At 36.4% G+C, this 18,965-nt stretch overlaps 1 protein-coding gene across 10 annotated transcripts in view; it reads left to right on the top strand.

Annotated features, from left to right (window-relative positions):
- The window catches only part of CCDC138 (coiled-coil domain containing 138), a 135,368-nt gene extending 116,594 nt beyond the window's left edge, over window positions 1-18,774 (top strand). For 3 of the 10 annotated variants that reach the window (XM_035001919.1, XM_035001920.1, XM_035001921.1), the window contains 2 exons: window positions 16,017-16,155; window positions 18,237-18,774. In XM_035001919.1, coding sequence (XP_034857810.1) covers window positions 16,017-16,155; window positions 18,237-18,402 — 305 coding nt within the window. In that variant the 3' untranslated portion in view covers window positions 18,403-18,774. The remainder of the gene's footprint in view (window positions 1-16,016; window positions 16,156-18,236) is intronic. The other 7 variants (XM_035001911.1, XM_035001916.1, XM_035001913.1 and 4 more) reach the window with 4 other exon arrangements.
- The last annotated feature ends 191 nt before the right edge of the window (window positions 18,775-18,965 follow it).

Genomic DNA, 18,965 nt, shown 5'->3' on the forward strand with positions numbered 1-18,965 from the left:
CATCCCTTCAGGGTCAGCAAGGCCCCAGATATCAAAGCATCAAAAACACATGGTTAACACAACACTGCCTTTTCTTCTGCTGTCTGAAATCTCCTTCTGCCTCCCTTTTATAAGGACACTTGTGATTGTGTTTAGGCCCACCTGGATGATCCAGGATAATCTCTCCATCTCAAGATCTTTAGTTTAGTCACATCTGCAAAGCCTTTGCCATGAGATAACATTCACAAGTGCTAGTGGTTAGGATGTGGACATCTTTTGAAGGGCTGTTATTCAGCCTGCCATGCAGTTCTTTCCTTTTTTCTGTCATTAATTTGAGACTTTGGTTGGTACCAGTTTGCATGTATACTTGTTCCATTCATGGTGATTCATTGTACAAATACAAGCATCTGACCACTTTATTATGTCTTCCAATACAGTTTCAAGCACTGACATATTGAAATAGTATACTTCATTATAAATTAATTTTTTTTCTTTTCCTTTGTGTTTTAAAGGAAATGTGGAAAATGTTTTATAAAATGTTTTCTTATAAAAAGATGGCATGAGTCACTGAGTTAGGAACTGCTCCTCTAGTTCAGCTACTTATTTTACATATATAGGCATACCTCAGAGAGATTGTAGGCTGGCTTCCAGACTATTGCAGTAAAGTGAATATCACAATAAAGTGAGTCATATGAATTTTTTGGTTTCCCAGTGCATATAAAAGTTGTTTGCACTATACTGTAGTCTATTAAAGTGTGCATTTATATCTTTAAAAACCCAATGTACATACCTTAATTAAAAAAATACTTTGTTGCTAAAAAATGCTAACCATCATCTAAGCTTTCAGTAGGTTATATTTTTGCTGGTGGAGGGGTCTTGCCTCTATGTTGATGATGACTGCTGACTGATCAGAGTGGTAGTTGCTGAAGGTTGGGGTGGCTGAGGCAAATGTCTTAAAATAAGACAAGTTTGCCACATCGATTCACTCTTCCCTTCATGAACAATTTCTTTGTAGTGTTTGATACTGCTTGATAGCATTTTAACCACAGTAGAACTTCTTTCAAAATTGGAGTCAATCCTCTCAAACCCTGCTGCTTTGTCAACTAAGTTTATGTGATACTCTAAATCTTTTGTTGTCATTTCAACAGTCTTTACAGCATCTTCACCAGGACTAGATCCCATCAAGAAACCACCTTCTTTGCTCATCCATAAGAAGCAACTTCTCATCTGTTCAAGTTTTATCATTAGATTGCAGCAATTCAGTCACATCTTCAGACTCCACTTCTAATTCTAGTTCTCTTGCTATTTCCACCACATCTGCAGTTATATCATCCACTGAAATCCTGAACACCTTCCCTGAAAGTCATCCAAGAGGGTTGGAATCAACTTCCAAATTCCTGTTAATGTTGGTATCATGATCTCTTACCTTGAATCATGAATGGTCTTAATGGCATCTAGAATGGTGAATTCTTTCTAGAAGGTTTTTGGTTGACTTTGCTCAGATCCGTCAGAGGAATCACCATCTGTGGCAGCTATAGCCTTACAAAATGTATTTCTTAAATAATAAGACTTGAAAGTCAAAATTACTCCTTGATACATGGCTGCTGAATGGGTGTTGTGTTAGCAGGCATGAAATAGCATTAATCTTGTTATATATTCCCATCAGAGCTGTTGGGTGACCAGGTGCATTGTCAATGACCAGTAATATTTGAAGGAAATTTTCTGAGCAGTAGGTCTCAATAGTGGGCTTAAAATATTCAGTGAACCATGTTGTTAACAGATGTGCTGTCATCCAGGCTTTGTTCCACTGACAGAGCACAGGCAGAGTAGATTTAGCTTAATTCTTAAAGGCCCTAGGATTTTCAGAATGTTAAATGAGCATTAGCTTCAACTTAAAGTAACCAGCTGCATCAGCCCCTAACAAGAGAGTCAGCCTGTTCTTTGAAGCTTTGAAGCCATGCATTGACTTCTCTCTAGCTATGAAGTCCTAGATGGCATCTTCTTCCAATAGAAGATGTTTCAATTGAAAATCTTTTATTTAGTGTAACCACCTTCATTATCTTAGTTAGACCTTCTGGATAATTTGTTGCAGCTTCTACATCAGCATCTGCTGCATCATCTTGCACTTTTATGTTATGGAGATGGCTTCTTTCCTTAAATCTCATAAACCATCCTCTGCTAGCTTCAAACTTTTCTTCTACAGCTTCCTCACCTCTCTTAGCCTTCATACAATTAAAAAGAGGTAGGTCCTTGCTCTGATTTAGACTTTGACTTAAGGGAATGTTGTGGCTGGTTTGATCTTCTATCCAGACCAGTATTTCTCCATATCAGCAATAAGGCTGTTTTGCTTTCTTATCATTCATGTACTCACTGGAGTAGCACTTTTAATTTCCTTCAAGAACTTTTCCTTTGTATTCACAGCTTGGCTAACTATTTGGTGCAAGATGCCTAGCTTTTGGCATATCTTGGCTTTTGACATGTCTTCTCAATGAGCTCTTCCTTTTACTTGGGCATGTAGAGGGCATTGTAGGGTTATTAATTGGCTTAATTTCAGTAGTGTTGTGTGTGAGGGAATAGGAAGGCCTGAGGGGAGGGGCACAGAGGGGGAATGGCTGGTTGGTGGAGCAGTCAGAACGCACACAACATTTATCCGGTTAAGTTCACCATCTTATATATGGGTGTGGTTTGTGGCACCCAAAACAATTAAAATAGTGACATCAAAGATCACTGATTACATAACAAATGTAATAATCGTCAAAAATCATAATGAAATACTGCAAGAATTACCAAAATGTGACACAGACACATGAAGTGATCAAATGCTGTCGGAAAGATGCACTGATAGACTTGCTTGACACAGGGTTGCCACAAACCTTCAATTAGTAAAAAACAACAACAACAACAAAACCCAAAACCCCCACAATATCAGTGAAATAAATGAAGTGAATAAAACATGGTATGCCTGTAGTTAAATGGCTACCTGGCACTCTGAGAAATTAAGTGACTTGTTTAATGTCACATGGCTATGGCCAGGGTGGTGATGAGGAATAAATTAGTCTTTCAGAAAAAGAGAAGGTAGAGACAAGGGAGAAGCTTCCCTTGGAGTTAGGACCCCAGAATTGAGGGATTCCAGAGCAGAAAGTAGTGGCAGCACTTACTCTGTCCCAGGGATTAAAAAAGAAAGGAAGGTGGGGATGGTGGGGGGAAGCTTTAGCATTCTCTCAGAAATGAAGAAGTAGAGGGAAGAACAGGGATTTGAGCAGACTAGGAACTTTTTGGGTTTGTCCCGCTCCAAAGAGAGCCTTTGTCCCTGGACCAGCACTTCTCCCACCTCGAGCCCGTGACAGACTCCCACTCATCTTTCAAGAAATACGAAATCTTCAGTGTGTTTTACAACCTGCCTTGTTCCATAAAGGAATGAAGGTAGACTTGGAAAAAACTAAAGAGGGGAATTTATGTAAAGTTGGGTGTTTTCAAAAGATTACCTGTGGATACCCTTCTTACTGTTGCTTTTGTTTCCTTTTTAAGAATTTATTGACCTTTATTCAGTGCAAGGATGGGCAGCTGATGTTTTTTGGTTGACATTGAATGTTGTCATGTTATAACTTTTGAAGATTTATTTATTTATTTTAGAGAGAGAAAGAGTATGCAAGTAGGGGGAGGAGTAGAGTGGGAGGGAGAGGAAGAGGGAAAGAATTCCAAGCAGACTCCACACTGAGCATGGAGCCTCATGCAGGGCTCAATCTCAGGACCCTGAGATCATGACCTGAGCCAAAATCAAGAGCTGGATGCTTAACCAGCTGACCCACCCAGGTGCCCCAGCCATGTTATAACTTTTGAACCATCAGAACTAGAAATAAAAAAAGCCATACTAACCAAAAATTATATATTTTGTCCTATGTAATAGCATGTTAATATGTATATCTGAGAGTTGAGAGTTTGCTTTTAAAATAATTTTATTCTGATTACTGCTTTGCCTTAGGAAAGATTAAGATAGCTGCTATTTGGAAAATAAGGACTTAGATTCTTAGCATAAAACCTACATAAAGTACTCTAGTCGGTTACCAAAAGGTTGATGTCTAACATAGACAACATAATCATTACCAAAGAATGTACTGAATTGCTGACAGCACATACTTTTTAGAAACAAACCACCACTTTTGAAATGTTGGCAGATCTTAGATAAATAATTCTCTTGTGAGATTTCAGTGATTGACTTTTAAGTTAATAAGAATGTTTATTTTCTTAAGTTGCCCACTAATACAGTATTTTGTCAGATATTAGTATAATGTTGATACAGGGAGTTCTTATGCCACTTTTCCCTTGCTACTGAAAGTAACCTGAGATTGATTGTGTCTTCAGTTAATCCTTTCTCAAACTGAAGATTTAAATACCTTCCACCAAGCTTATGAACTACAAATTTACATAAAATATTGTGACTCAAGAAAGCATTGAAAAAATTTGTTTTCAAGAGGTAATTTAGCCCTTTGCAGCAAACATTATGGGCTGGCTGCCCCATCACCATTCTCATCCCTTTCTCTTTCACCTATTCTCAGCCCTCTCATTGGCAGAAATGGCCACTTGCATGACACACGTGCAGCCAGTGAGGGGGAAGTTAGAAGTCCACTGAGAGTTTCTAGGAAACTTTGTTTTGATTTTCTGATAAGAGGGAGCAGATGATTGGCACTGTTCCTACTCTACACCCTTTTTTTTGCCTTGTTGTCTAGAGCCTTTTGACCACAAATTACACATGAAGAAAGAGAGAGTCTGAAATGAAGAATTTGGGTTTCTGATGGCATTGTCCTGCACCTAAACCAGTTCCAGGAAGTGCCTACCTCTTAAGAGAGAAACAATAATCTGTTTGATTAAGCTACTATAAATTGGACTTTTTATTACATTCCCAACTGAACCAACATGTACTTTGTTTCATATTTGAAGTCAGTTTTATTTTACCCTCTAAAACTTCTGTGTTGTTTTTTTTTTAAGTCTTTTTTGGGAAGGTAAAATTGTGTAGGTTTATCATTTTAAAATTCAAGTAGAGACAGACATCAACAAGATGGTAGAGTAGGATGCTCCAGGCCCTCATTCCTTCACAAAAACATCAAATTAACAACTATAGACTGACTAAATTAACTTTATAGGAGCTCTGAAAACTAGTCAAAGATCTGTAGCAGACAACCTAATTCAAGAAAAGCCATATTCAAAACATTATTTTGTTACCTTTGTATTGCCTTTACACCACCCCACCCCAGGTGTGGTACAGGGCAGATGGGAGGAAGTGGCTCAATTCGTTGCTCTTTCCCTCAGACAGAAAAGAGTGAACTAGTTTGGCCTATCTGGGTGGTCCAAAGGATTGGGTTCTCTCTTGCCTGACTCAGAGCATGGACAAGGACATTTGCAAATAGTTTGGATCTCAGATTGAAGGCTAAGAAAGGCAGTGGTAAGCACCATGGCACTTGAAAGCTGCAGGGGACTGTAGACATGCAAATGCCTAGGACAAGAAATTATGAACAGAGGAGTACAGTACAACATCTAAGGTCTTGAGAATAAGCTGGGGTGAGACTCTGGGAAATTGAGACATTTAAAAGCAGCCAGGGGAAATTGGAAAAAGAAAAAGCTCACTCAGGGTGCCTGGGTGGCTCAATCATTTAAATGTCGGACTCTTGATTTGGGCTCAGGTCATGATCTCATGGTCCTGGGATTGAACCCCACATTGGGTTCTATGCTCAGTGTGGCATCTGCTTCTCCCTTTTCCCTCTGCTTCACCCCCCACTCATGCTCATTCACTCTCTCTCTTGTTCTCAAATAAATAAAAGTCTTTTAAAAAAAGAAAAAGCACACTCATAGGCCCAGATAGGACTTATGCCTAAAAAAGACCTGAGAAGACCTTAGGCCTATACTCTGCACTGTTCCCAAGGGCCCAGGGGACTGCTAATTAACGAAGAAGATCTTCCATACTAGTCTGCAAAGACTAGGAAAGGTGGCTGTTTTTCAAATGATAAGTTTTCAGCAAAAAAATCACAAGGCATACAAAGAAACAGGGAACACAGCCTATTCAAAAAAATAAATAAATCTTGAGAAAACATCCCCAAAGAAACATGCAAAGAAACTCACTCAGGAAAGACTTTAAAGCAACTGTCTTAAATATACTCAAAGAGCTAAAAGAAAACACAAAGAACCAAATGAAATCAGGAAAACTGTGTATGAAAAAGTGAGAATTTCAACAAAGAGCCAGAGTTTATAAAAAGGAACCAAATAGAAATCCTGGAGCTGAAAAATACAGTGACTGAACTGAAAAAACACTAGAGAGTTTCAATAGTGAATTTAAACAAGCACAAGAAAGAATCAGTGAACTAAAAGACAGGGCATTTGAACTTACAGAGACTGAGGAGCAAAAAGAAGAGAGAATAAAGAAAAGGGAAACAGAGCAGAGCCTAAAGGACTTATGGGACATCATCAAGCAGATCAATATACATATCATGGTAGAAGAAGAGAGGGAAAAGGGCGGAATAATCTGCCCCTTCAATAATCTATTGGAAGAAATAATGGCTGAAAACTTACCAAATGTGAGGAAAGACATAGTTTTACAAATCTAAGAAACTCACTGAATTCCAAAACTCAGTGAACTTGAACTTCAGGAAAAACCCAAAGAGCCCGCAGTGAAGACACATGATAATTAAACTGTCAGAAATCAAAGAATCTTGAAAGCAGCAAGGGAAAATGTATATACATAAAATGGAATATTATTCAGCCTTAAAAAGGAAGGAAATTTTGACACCTGCTACAACTTGGATGAACCTGGAGGACATTATGCTAAGTGAAATAAGCCAGACACAAAAAGACAGATTTTATATGATTCCACTTACACGAGATACCTAGAATAGTCAAATCTATAAAGAGAGAAAGTAGAATGTTGGCTGCCTGGAGCTGGGGGGACAGATGGAAGTGGGTGTTAGTGTTTAACGGGTACAGTTTCTTTTAGGGAAGATGGAAAATTTCTGGAGATGGATGGTTGCACAACAATGTGAATGTACTTAATACTAACAAACTGTACACTTAAAAATGGCCGAAGTGTAAGTTTTTTGCATATTTAACCACAACTTAGAAATTAAATAAAATGAGGCTAAGGAGAAATGTAGAAAACGTGTTGTTTTTTTTCAATCACCATAAACTTTATCATTTAGAAATGACCATCATTAAATGTTATTTCAGATACCTTTCTGTAGTTGTGTACATATGAGAATATTGATGAATGGATAAACAGATGAAAATACTTTTATAGAAATGGGTTTTGTTATACATGTATAACATGTATAACATGTATACATTATTTAAATTTCAGTTAGCATACTGAAATCTATTTAACAGGAAAAATGAAATGGATTTGAGTTATAAGTATTTTATATCACAAATTCCTTCTGTTAAGAAAAGGTAAAAAGCATTGAGCCTCTCTCGTTTTTAAAAATATTTTTATTTATTTATTTGACAGAGAAAGAGAAGGAGCACAAGCAGGGGGAGCAGAAGGCAGAGGGAGAGGGAGAAGCAGGCTCCCCACTGAGTAAGGAGCCTGATGCAGGGCTTGATCCCAGGACCCTGGGATCATGACCTGAGCCAAAGGCAGACACTTAACCAACTGAGCCACCCAGGCGCCCCTCTTTTCTTTTTTTTAGTTGTAAAATAATATAACAAAATTTACCTTAGTAGTCATTTTTAAAAATTAATTAACTAGTAAATTAGTTAATTTAGAGAGAGAGAGAGTGTGAGCAAACAGGGGGGAGGGGCAGAGGGAGAGAGGCAGAGAATCCCAAGCAGACTCCATGCAGAGCATGGAGCCTGATGCGAGGCTTGATCCCATGACCCAAGAGATCATGACCTGAGCCAAAACCACACGTCAGACGTTCAGCCAGCTGGGCCACCCAGGCACCCCTACTATATTAGTCATTTTAGTGTATCCTATCTTTTAAATACTGTTTTCAGTTTTAGAAATGTATTGGCTCCCAGCTAGGAAAGATGAAGATAGCAGCACTAGTGCACTTTCATCTCCCCTTCCTCCACTTCTTGACTTTTTTAGTTGTTGTTGTTTTTTTTTTACATTATTGCAGTTTATATTTTTCATTCTGTTTTGTGACCACAATTTGCACATGTGCTTCATGTTGGTTTTCTTATTACTTTGCTTTATATTAGTTTTACATTCAGTTATAATCAGTGCTCAAGAATAGTTCTTTTACTGTAACTTCTACATTTCTGTGTTTTTGTTTTTGAATAATCTCTTGATTGCTCCCTTCCCTTTCGTTCAGAACTTTGTAAACTGTGCTTTTACTGTTGCAGAGAAGTGAAAGGACAGTCTGACTTTTTCCCTGTTAGTGATAACTTATTCTTTCGCTTAGGGAGCTAATGACTATTTTATCTTTGAAGTTTAGGGTAGATCTTGCTGTTGAATGTTCTGAAGCAATTTTTCCTGGGTCACTATTGTGCTTTTTCAATCTGCACATCCACTTCTTTGTTCATTTAGCATTTCATATATACAATTGACCCCTTGAACAACGCAGGTTTGAACTGTGCCTGTCTATTTCTACGTGGATTTTTTTTTCTATAAATATAGTATAGTACCATAGATGTATTTTCTCCTCCTATGATTTTTTTTTTCAAATTTTTATTTAAATTCTAGTTAGTTAACATATTGGTTTCAGGAGTAGAATTTAGTGATTCATCACTTACATACAACACCCAGTACTCATCGCAACAAGTGCCCTCCTTAATATCCATCACTGTTTAGCCTATTCTCCACCTACCTCCCCTCCATCAACCCTCAGTTTGTTATTTTTCTTTTTTTTTTTTTAAAGATTTTATTTATTTGACAGAGAGAGACACAGCGAGAGAGGGAACACAAGCAGGGGGAGTGGGAGAGGGAGAAGCAGGCTTCCCGCGGAGCAGGGAGCCCGATGCGGGGCTCGATCCCAGGACCCTGGGATCATGACCTGAGCCGAAGGCAGACGCTTAACGACTGAGCCACCCAGGTGCCCCAACCCTCAGTTTGTTATTTTTCATTAAGAGTCTCTTATGGTTTGTTTCCCTCCCTCTTCCCCCCTCCATATGTTCATCTGTTTTGTTCTTAAATTCCACATATGACTGAAATCGTATGGTATTTGTCTTTCTCTGACTGACTTATTTCACTTAGCATAATACGTGCTAGCTCCATCCGCATCATTGGAAATGGCAAGAATTCATTGTTGTTGATGGCTGAGTAATATTCCATCATGTGTGTGCATATATATATATATATATATATATATATATATATGCACCTATAGCCTATATGTGTTGGGCTGTTGTTGATAAGGCTGCTATAAACATTGGGGTGCATGTACCCCTCGAATCTGTATTTTTGTATCCTTTGGGTAAATACCTAGTAGTGCAATTGCTGGGTTGTAGGGTAGCTCTATTTTTAACTTTTTGAGGAACCTCCATACTGTTTTCCAGAGTGGCTGTACCAGTTTGCATTCCACCAACAGCGTAAGAGGGTACCCTTTCTCCATATCCTCACCAATATCTGTTGTTTCCTGTGTTGCTGATTTTAGCCATTCTGACAGGTGTGAGGTATCTCATCGTGGTTTTGATTTGTATTTCCCTGATGATGAGTGATGTTGAGCATCTTTTCATATGTCTGTTAGCTATCTGTATGTCTTCTTTGGGAAAATGTCTATTCTTGTCTTCTGCCCATTTCTTAACTGGATTATTTGTGTTTGGGGTATTGAGTTTGATAAATTCTTTATAGATCTTGGATACTAACTCTTTACCCGATATATCATTTGCAAATATCTTCTCCCATTCTTAGGATGCCTTTTAGTTTTATTGATTGTTTCTTTCACTGTGCAAAAGGTTTTTATCTTGATAAAGTCCCAGTAGTTCATTTTTGCTTTTGTTTCCCTTGCCTACAGTGATGTGTCTAGTAAGAAGTTGCTGGGGCCAAGGTCAAAGAGGTTGCTGCCTGTGTTCTCCTCTAGGATTTTGATGGTTTCCTAGCTCACATTTAGGTTTTTCATCCATTTTGAATTTATTTTTGTGTATGGTATAAGAAAGTGGTCCAGTTTCATTCTCCTACATGTGGCTGTCCAGTTTTCTCAACACCATTTGTTGAAGAAACTGTCTTTTTTCCATTGGATATTCTTTCCTGTTTTGTTGAAGATTAGTTGGCCATATAGTTGTGGGCCCATTTCTGGGTTCTGTATTCTGTTTCATTAATCTATGTGCCTGTTTTTGTGCCAGTACCATACCGTCTTGACAACAGCTTTTCAGTACAGCTTGAAGTCAGGAATTGTGATGCCTCCAGCTTTGGTTTTCTTTTTCAAGATTGCTTTGGTTATTCAGGGTCTTTTGTGGTTCCATACAAATTTTAGGATTGTTTGTTCTAGCTCTGTGAAAAAATGCTGGTGGTATTTTGATAGGGATTGCATTAAATGTGTAGATTGCTTTGGGTAGTATAGACATTTTAACAGTGTTCTTCCATTCCATGAGCATGAAATTTTTCCCACTTCTTTGTGTCCTCTTCAGCTTCTTTCATAAGTGTTCTATAGTTTTCAGAGTACAGATCTTTTATCTCTTTGGTTAGGTTTATTCCTAGGTATCATATGGTTTTTGGTGCAATTGTAAATGGGATTGATTCCTTGATTTCATTTTCCCCTGCTTTGTTATTGATGTATAGAAATGGCAACAGATTTCTGTACATAGATTTTATATCCTGTGACTTTGGTGAATTCGTGTATTAGTTGTAGCAATATTTTGGTGGAGTCTTTTGGGTTTTCTACATAGAGTATCATGTTGTCTGCAAATAGTGAAAGACTTCCTTCTTGCCAATTTGGTTGCCTTTTGTTTCTTTTTGTTGTCTGACTGCTGAGGCTAAAACTTCCAATACTATGTTAAATGGTAATGGTGAGAGCGGACATCCCTGTCTTGTTCCTGACTGTAGTGGAAAAGCTCTCAGTTTTTCCCCATTGAGGATGATATTAGGTGTGGGTCTTTCATAGGTGGCCTTTATGATGTTGAAGTATGTTCCATCTGTAACTACTTTGTTGAGGGTTTTTAATTAAGAATGGATGCTGTATTTTATCAAATGCTTTTTCTGCAGTTATTAAGAGGATCATATAGTCCTTATCCCTTTTTTTTATTAATGTAGTGTATCACATTGATTTGTGAATATTGGACCACCCCTGCAACCCAGGAATAAATCCCACTTGATTGTGGTGAATAATTCTTTTAATTCCTTATGGTTTTCTTAAACTTTTTTCTCTAGCTTACTTTATTTTAAGAATACAGTATATGATACATATACCATACAAAGTATATGGTTATCAGCTATTTATTTGTGGTAAGACTTCTGCTCAGTAGTAGGCCGTTAGTAGTTAAGTTCTGGGGAGTCCGAAGCTATACACAGATTTTTGATTGTGTGGGGTTGGGGGGACCCTATGTTGTTCAAGGGTAAACTATAATATATATTATTTTATTAACTTGATATCAAGAATACAAATTATCCTTATTTTGGATCTTTTTTTGATGGTCTTCCATATCTTGATTTCTTTCTAATTATTTCTTCTTCTTTCCTAATTATGTCTTTGCATCATTTTCATTTGTATTGTTTATGATTATCTCAAATTTTTATGATAGTAATCTAATTTTCAGCTATATCATTTCAGTTTTGTGATTTATCAGGTTTTTTTGGTTTGTTTTTTTAAGTAGGCTCCATACCCAGTGTGGAGCCCAATGTGGGGCTTGAACTCATGACCCTAAGATCAAATTGGACACTTAATCAACTGAGCCACCTAGGCCCCCCTAAATATGTCTTTTAATAGTGGTTTTTAAATTCTCTCTTTTTAAAATCCTATTGTTTATCATCTTTTCTTATTTTATTGACTAGCCATGTTTTTGCTAGGTATATATCTTCAAAACTCTTATGGAAATCTGTTTTGTTTTTTGAGTTGTGTTTTCTTTTACATTTGACTGTCTTGTACATTGCTATAATCCTTTCTTATTGGTTGATTGACTGATTGATTGATTGATGTAATACATATGCCAGGTTGCCATGCTGCTTTTAGTCTTGTTCTTAGGTGGACTTCCTTGTCCACACTTTCTGTGTGTCCTCATAGAAGGCATGGGGCACCCTCTTCTTACCACTATAGCCAAGTCCAGTTTTCTCTTCTCCCTTCTGAGCTACAGTTTAAAAGCCATTGTCCTTAATATATATGTTTTTTTCTGTGCCCCATAGGTGTGGTGATAACATGCTGTTAGATTCTCAGGACTGTTCTTACTTCTGAGATTTGACTAAATATCTTGTTTGGGCTCATTTCACCTAATTAGGAAAGTGGGAGGTATGAGTATCCTGTTCCCATAGAGAAATTCTTTTGGCTTTAGACTGACTTCCCAGTGCAGTGTGTATTCAGGAATGTTATTTTCAGATCACTCCCCCTGGCAACCCATTTCTCTGTTTTCCAGTCAGAAGATTGAAAAGGTAACAACAGCTGTTTCATTTGTTCTTCCTCAGGTCTGGGGGTTATTAGTAAGAATTCCCAAGGTTTTGTCAACCCCAGTATATGATATGGAAGAAGGGTGGTTAAGGTGGCTAGAACGCTGGCCACACTTCTAACTCTTCTCCACTCCAGAATTTTACGTTTATATCCTAGAACATTTTTTAAGGTTTGTGACTTTGACTTCTGCCCCTTTTTTGGTTGTTATAGGTAAAGGTTTTTTTTTTGGGGGGAGGGTTTGTCTTAAATTTTTTATTCTTATGACTAGGTATTAGGGGAGAGAAATTCTCTCAAGCAGTTTTATCTTTCCATTTTAATGTAGAAATTAGTGAAGACATGCTAAGTAATTTATCCAGTGTTACATGAATTTTAGAAGACAAGTCACCTAGCCTATTGGGCCTTCAATTTTTTTCCCCCACTTTTGTATTAGCCACCTTTATTCAAATTGAAGTTCTTCTAAGGTTAAAAGATGTAATGAATTTGAACATTGGAGTAATGAAAAAATGTTAAAACTGCAGTGTTTCAGTCTTAGAGTTAAACCTAATGCAATGCATATAAGAATATCAGAATTTCCTTTCTTTTTATGTCTTTTTCATAGATTTAAAACAATGGTTGGAAATCAAACCAGTGAACTTCTTTTACTTCTAAAAGACCTTTACAAGCTTCACATTTTAAATATGCTTATATATTTAAGTTTTTGGTTGGTCTTGGCTTTTTTCCTTTATAGAGGTCATACAAGGAAGTTCACTTTTATTTGGCAATGTTTACTTGGGGCTTTTGGTAATAACCCTTAAATGTATGTGCTTTGTTCATTCCAAGACTTGATTTACATATAAAGTATAGTAAAATAAAAGAAGATACACTCTCTTTCATGCCACTTTATACAATTAATGCTGGGGTTGGGACACCCATCCGCCATGCAGTTTTAAATCTGCATATAACCTTTGACTCCCCAAAACCAACTACTGACAGCCTACAGTTGAATGGAAGCCTTTCTGATAACATGAACCATTGATTAACACATATTTTGGGGGATTTTTTGTTGTTTTTTTTAAAATATTTTATTTTATTTATTTGACAGAGAGAGACACAGTGAGAGGGAACACAAACAGGGGGAGTGGGAGAGAGATAAGCAGGCTTCCTACGGAGCAGGGAACCCAATGCAAGGCTCAATCCCAGGACCCTGGGATCATGACCTGAGCCAAAGGCAGACACTTAATGACTGAGCCACCCAGGCGCCCCAGATTAACACATATTTTGTATGTTATATGTATTATATGCTGTATTCTTACAACAAAGTAAGCTAAAGAACATCATAAGGAAGAAAAAATACATTTCCGGTACTGTACTGTATTTATTGAAAAAAATTTGTGTATACGTGGCCCTGTGTAGTTCAAACTCGAGTTGTTCAAGGGTCAGCTGTACAAAAAACCATTATAACTTTTTTATGTGGTTTTTAGGCTTTTAAATTGAGAACATACCGTAGATCGATATTGTAGACTGTAGGGGGGTTAAGAAACCTCAGTGGATTTTCTGGTAGTGACTTACATGATTGTTCTTTATCCATTGATTTAAAATCTGTTAGCCATGTAATATAGTTACCTTTCTTGTTCAGAGTTGACATAAATCATATGTCTCAGGATCTGAAATAAGAAAACTGTGTGCAGTTTTTAATGAAACTGCTTGAAATTTCAGTCAGTGCATTTTTAATGATTTGTAGATTGGGGCACCTGGGTGGGTCTGTCTGTTAAGCCTCTGACTCTTGATTTCAGCTTAGGTCTTGATCTCAGGGTCGTGAGTTCAAGCCCTGTGTTGAGCTCCATGTAGGGTGTGGAGCCTACCCTACTTAAAAAAATAATAATAAAAATGTTTTTTGTAGATTATGTGTGCTGTATTTTTAACCTACATTTTCATTCTTTAAGAAGATCCTGTAACTGAGATACCTACATGTGCACACACACACACATGCACACACATGCACACACACACATATAGACACCCAAACATGCACATGACTTTTGGTGAACTAAGTGTAGTCCGTACTTGGGTTAGACTGCTGTGGGGAAAGTATTACGTTTTTTCCTCCTACTTTTTACTACGTGGTAACGTGCAGAGGACAAGTGACCACTGTCCTCGTGGTCCACTGCTAGCATGTAGCACCTTTCATTTTCTGTTATCATAACATTGCTCTGACTTTACTAGTGTGGATTTTGTTGGTTTTATTATTGAATAGTTTATTTTACTCAGTAAAGACAATCTTTTAAGCTGTGCTTATGGATTCAAAAAGAATGATGAATACAAAGCTATCATATTTCAATGTCCTTTGTAGTTACTGACTTATCTGTGTGAAATAAAGTCCTGTATTCACTGTGGGAGCCTCTGAATTTTACAGAGGCTTTTTACATAGGAATTTAACTACTTTAAAAGCCATAATTTATTATTTTTCTATGATTTTTGTTTCTTTTCAAGCTTTCCTAATGACCTATACTAGTGATTCACACCTTACAAAACATTTTTATGCATTATTGTGTTCAACTAATAACCACTTTAACAGATCTTTTAGTTTTCACTATTGCAAACTTTACTGTGGCCCTTATTCTCAAACCTTTGCATACATTTGATTCAGACACATTTTTTAGAGGCAGAATTGCTGAATCGAAGGATATACCTACTTATAAGGCTTTTGATACAAATTTGCCGAATTCCAATTATTTTATTCCTACTGAGGTTGAATATTTTTAATGAATATTTATTCATTATTCATGAATATTTTTAATTTATTTTTATTTTTATTATATTTATTCCATCGTGATTTCTTCCTTGTGCCCTTTGTTCATTACTAAAAATATTAAGTCCATCTTTTTCTTACTGATTTATAAGAGCTTTTATTTTTAACAGTATCAGTCTTCTAGCAAATACATTACAAGGGGATTTCCTCCCAATGCCTCTGCTTCAAGTTTGACATTTCCCTTTTGTTTTGCTTTTGTCTTTCAGAGCTTTTGCCTTTTAAGTTTTGTAATTGTTCTTTACATAGACATTAAAATTTTGTATTTTGTAAAATTTTTCACCTTTTATGAATCTTTTCACCCTTTGACTTTTGTGCTTAAGAAGTTATTCCCTAGCCATTGATTATGTAAATTGTCATAACACTCAAACAAAATTCTTAAATGTAGGTTTTTTCAAAAATTGCTATCCCCAAAATATTTCTTATTGCTAATTATTTAAACTCAGCCTACTGCTATGAACTTTTTGAAGAAATGATCTTCCCCCATTCTTCCAAACATGGGATTTCTGCTAAATACTGCCTAGTGGAAGTTGGATATTAGGGAAAATAGTCTTATCTTTGGTTTGCGTTGCTCAACAAGAGCCAGTGGAGATTTTAATTTTTCAAATGATGGTATTTTTGCTCCAAAGTTTAAGTATGAAAAGAGTGAAAATCCAAATTAATATTTATGAATTGTTATTAATTTCCTTTTTAGCTACACCCTAACAGTAAAGCACTGGTGATTTGTTTTGCAGAATCCTTGCAGCCTTTCCTGGAAGCCTGTAGCAACACTTTATTTTTTCGTACTTGCTCTGTGTTGCTTCGAACCCCTAAGCTTGATCTTCAAATACTAGAAAAGCTCAGTATTATTCTGCAGAAACTTTCCAAAATCAAGTAAGAATTTTTTTTATTTCTAAGATTTTTTTATTGAAAGATCTCTTATTGTGATCATTTAGGCCTTTCTGAATCCTGTACTCATTCAACTTTATTAAATCACAGGTTCCAATAAATGTAGAATCTTGAGATTCATGAAATATTAATGCATGTCTAAGATACATACTTAGTGACAGATGAGAATTAGAGCGTTCATCTAGGAATGTCTTGTTTCCGTAGTTCATTTCTGCTAAACGAACCTTAGGTACCACAGAGTATGCAAAACTAAGAGCAGTTTTTAGCAACCAAGTGGTAGTATTAGAGTGAATTACTGCACACTGATACTCTGTAATACCACAAGTGAAAATAATAAAAGATATTAAAAGTTTATCTGCAGATCCTGTTGATGTATTGAAATGAATTTAGGGACTGAGAATGAAGCAGGTAGAAGAGATTTAAAATGATAACTGTTAACTGGTTTATTTTAGGAAATAATTATGGGCTTGTTATGCCACTAATTTGGATTTTATTATAAGAATTAAAGGCTTTCCTTTTGCATTTCTTCTTTCCCCCGATGCAAACATTGGTATAACCAGTTATTAAATTATAAAGGGCATAGATTTTAAGCTTCATTTTCCTAATTTTGATAGCGTCTAGTGTTTCTTTTGAGGCAAATTAAACACCTGTCTCATCTCATGTTTATAACAGTAAAATTTTGGTTTTGGTTTAGCTCCTCTGCCCCTTTCCTTTCCCCTCACCTGTAATTTGCATGGTAGTGAACTTAGGTATTTTACCAGACCTCGGTGTACTTGAATAGTAAATATAATCAATACCTCTTAAAATTATTTGTAGGTGTGTGACAGTGGGTCCATATGTTCTCCTTGCTGCCTGGCACACAGTACCACACCACAGTAAATTATTAATTGTCGAATTGTAACCTCATACTCAACTCAGCAAGTTTTGGACTGGCATCAGTTAAGCTTATCAATTCTTTGTCTTCCTTCACTTGCAGACTGTACCATGGTTGTCTTGATTTGTATCCGGTAAATTCTCAGAAGACCTGTTATAGTTTACCTGTAGTACCACAAAGCTGCAGTAACATTATTTAGGTTTAATTGGGTCTTAGCTCTTAATTTGTGGGATTTTTTTTATGTACTCCCTTGAGCCAAAGCATTTTACTATTCTTGATGTGTGTTATAGTTTACATTCTGAAATGAATGTAAATGAAGAGCTAGAACAAAGCTCCGGCAGGAGGGCTGGGAATAGCTGATGTGAGTGCAAGAAGGTCTTAAAGTAAAGCTTTAAAACCACAGAGATGTGAATCGTTTTGTATTAAGTGGGTGGTTACATAAGTTATTTGATAATCTCTTTCAAGAGGTAAATACATGGAAACAAGGAAATAAACATATTTTAGATATTATTCTAAATTATTGAAAATGAAATTACTGACTGATTATTAGAAGGAGGATGGCTGAAAAGGTATTTTGGAGCTAAGTCAAAGGTAACCTCTGCTACTTAAGATGATTAAGTATGGTTTTTTTCTAGCTGTGAGGAAAAAAATATTCTTAAGCATTTTAATGGTGACTAGGGTGCAGTTTTCAGTATTATAAAGCATATTCTGCATATTCTCGTCTTCCTTGAATACTTTTCTACTTTATTTTAATTTTAATTTTTTATGTTATGTTAATCATCATACATCACATCATTAGTTTTTGATGTAGTGTTCCAGGATTCATTGTTTGCTTATAACACCCAGTGCTCCATGCAGAACGTGCCCTCCTCAATACCCACCACCAGGCTAACCCATCCTCCCACCCCCCACCCCTCTAGAACCCTCAGTTTGTTTTTCAGAGTCCATCGTCTCTCATGGTTCATCTCCCCCTCCGATTTCTCCCCCTTCATTCTTCCCCTCCTGCTAAGCTTGTCTCCTAAAGCTCGTTTTGTTTGTCTTGGCATATTAATCCTTTAGTTAACCTATGTTCTGCACTATGTTGAAACCAGGTGCCATTTGCCCACATTTACAAGTAAATGATCTCTCCTTGTCATTTCAGATAAACTCCCCGAGAGTGTGCAACTAAGTTAATGTACTTGTTCTCTTACAGGAGTAATAAGAAGCTCTTTGAACTTTTTACTATTCATCTGATGCTTCAAGAATTACAAAGGACAACACATCCAGAGCAGGCCTTTCTCTGTATTAATCTAAATTCAACTCTGTTCAATTTGGGTTTGACAAAATGCAACTCCTTGGCCTCCAATGCAAGCCATTAGACTGGCTTATTATTATTTCATAATAATAATGTGTGTTGCTTATTTGTAAGATTGTAAAAATTACCAAAGTAACTAAAAGTCCACCAAGTAAAGTTATCAGTAGCATCATTTATCATGAAAAGTAGGGTTTTTTTTAACTTTTAAGATGAAATCGATAGAAGCTGTGGAATTTTTGGACTGTTTCAGTTCAACTAAGGTAGTACTTACCAACGTACAAAACGAAATTTCCAGAATTAATGACAGTGGGGTTACTTTTTGTAAGAGTGTTTTGGGGAAATTTTTAAAATTATGTGATTATTTGGAATAAAATTGGTGTGTGGGAAAGAGGATTAGATCATGTTGTCATTCTTTCTTAAGATATTAGCAATTTTCCCTTTCAGAAGCAAAAGTACATAACTTTTAACTTGCCATCTTCATATCATAACTTTTGTATCGATCCTAGATTCACAAAAACTGATTTTTTTATTGTGCTGTTCACAGAGTACTTTAAAGAAAGAATTTTTTTCTATTTTTATTTTTTTCCAAAATAATTATCACCAAGTATATATGTACAACAAAAGTTT

Source organism: Mirounga leonina, unplaced genomic scaffold (assembly GCF_011800145.1).
Source record: "Mirounga leonina isolate KUSES-001 unplaced genomic scaffold, KU_Mleo_1.0 Mir_125, whole genome shotgun sequence".
Lineage (NCBI taxonomy): Eukaryota > Metazoa > Chordata > Mammalia > Carnivora > Phocidae > Mirounga > Mirounga leonina.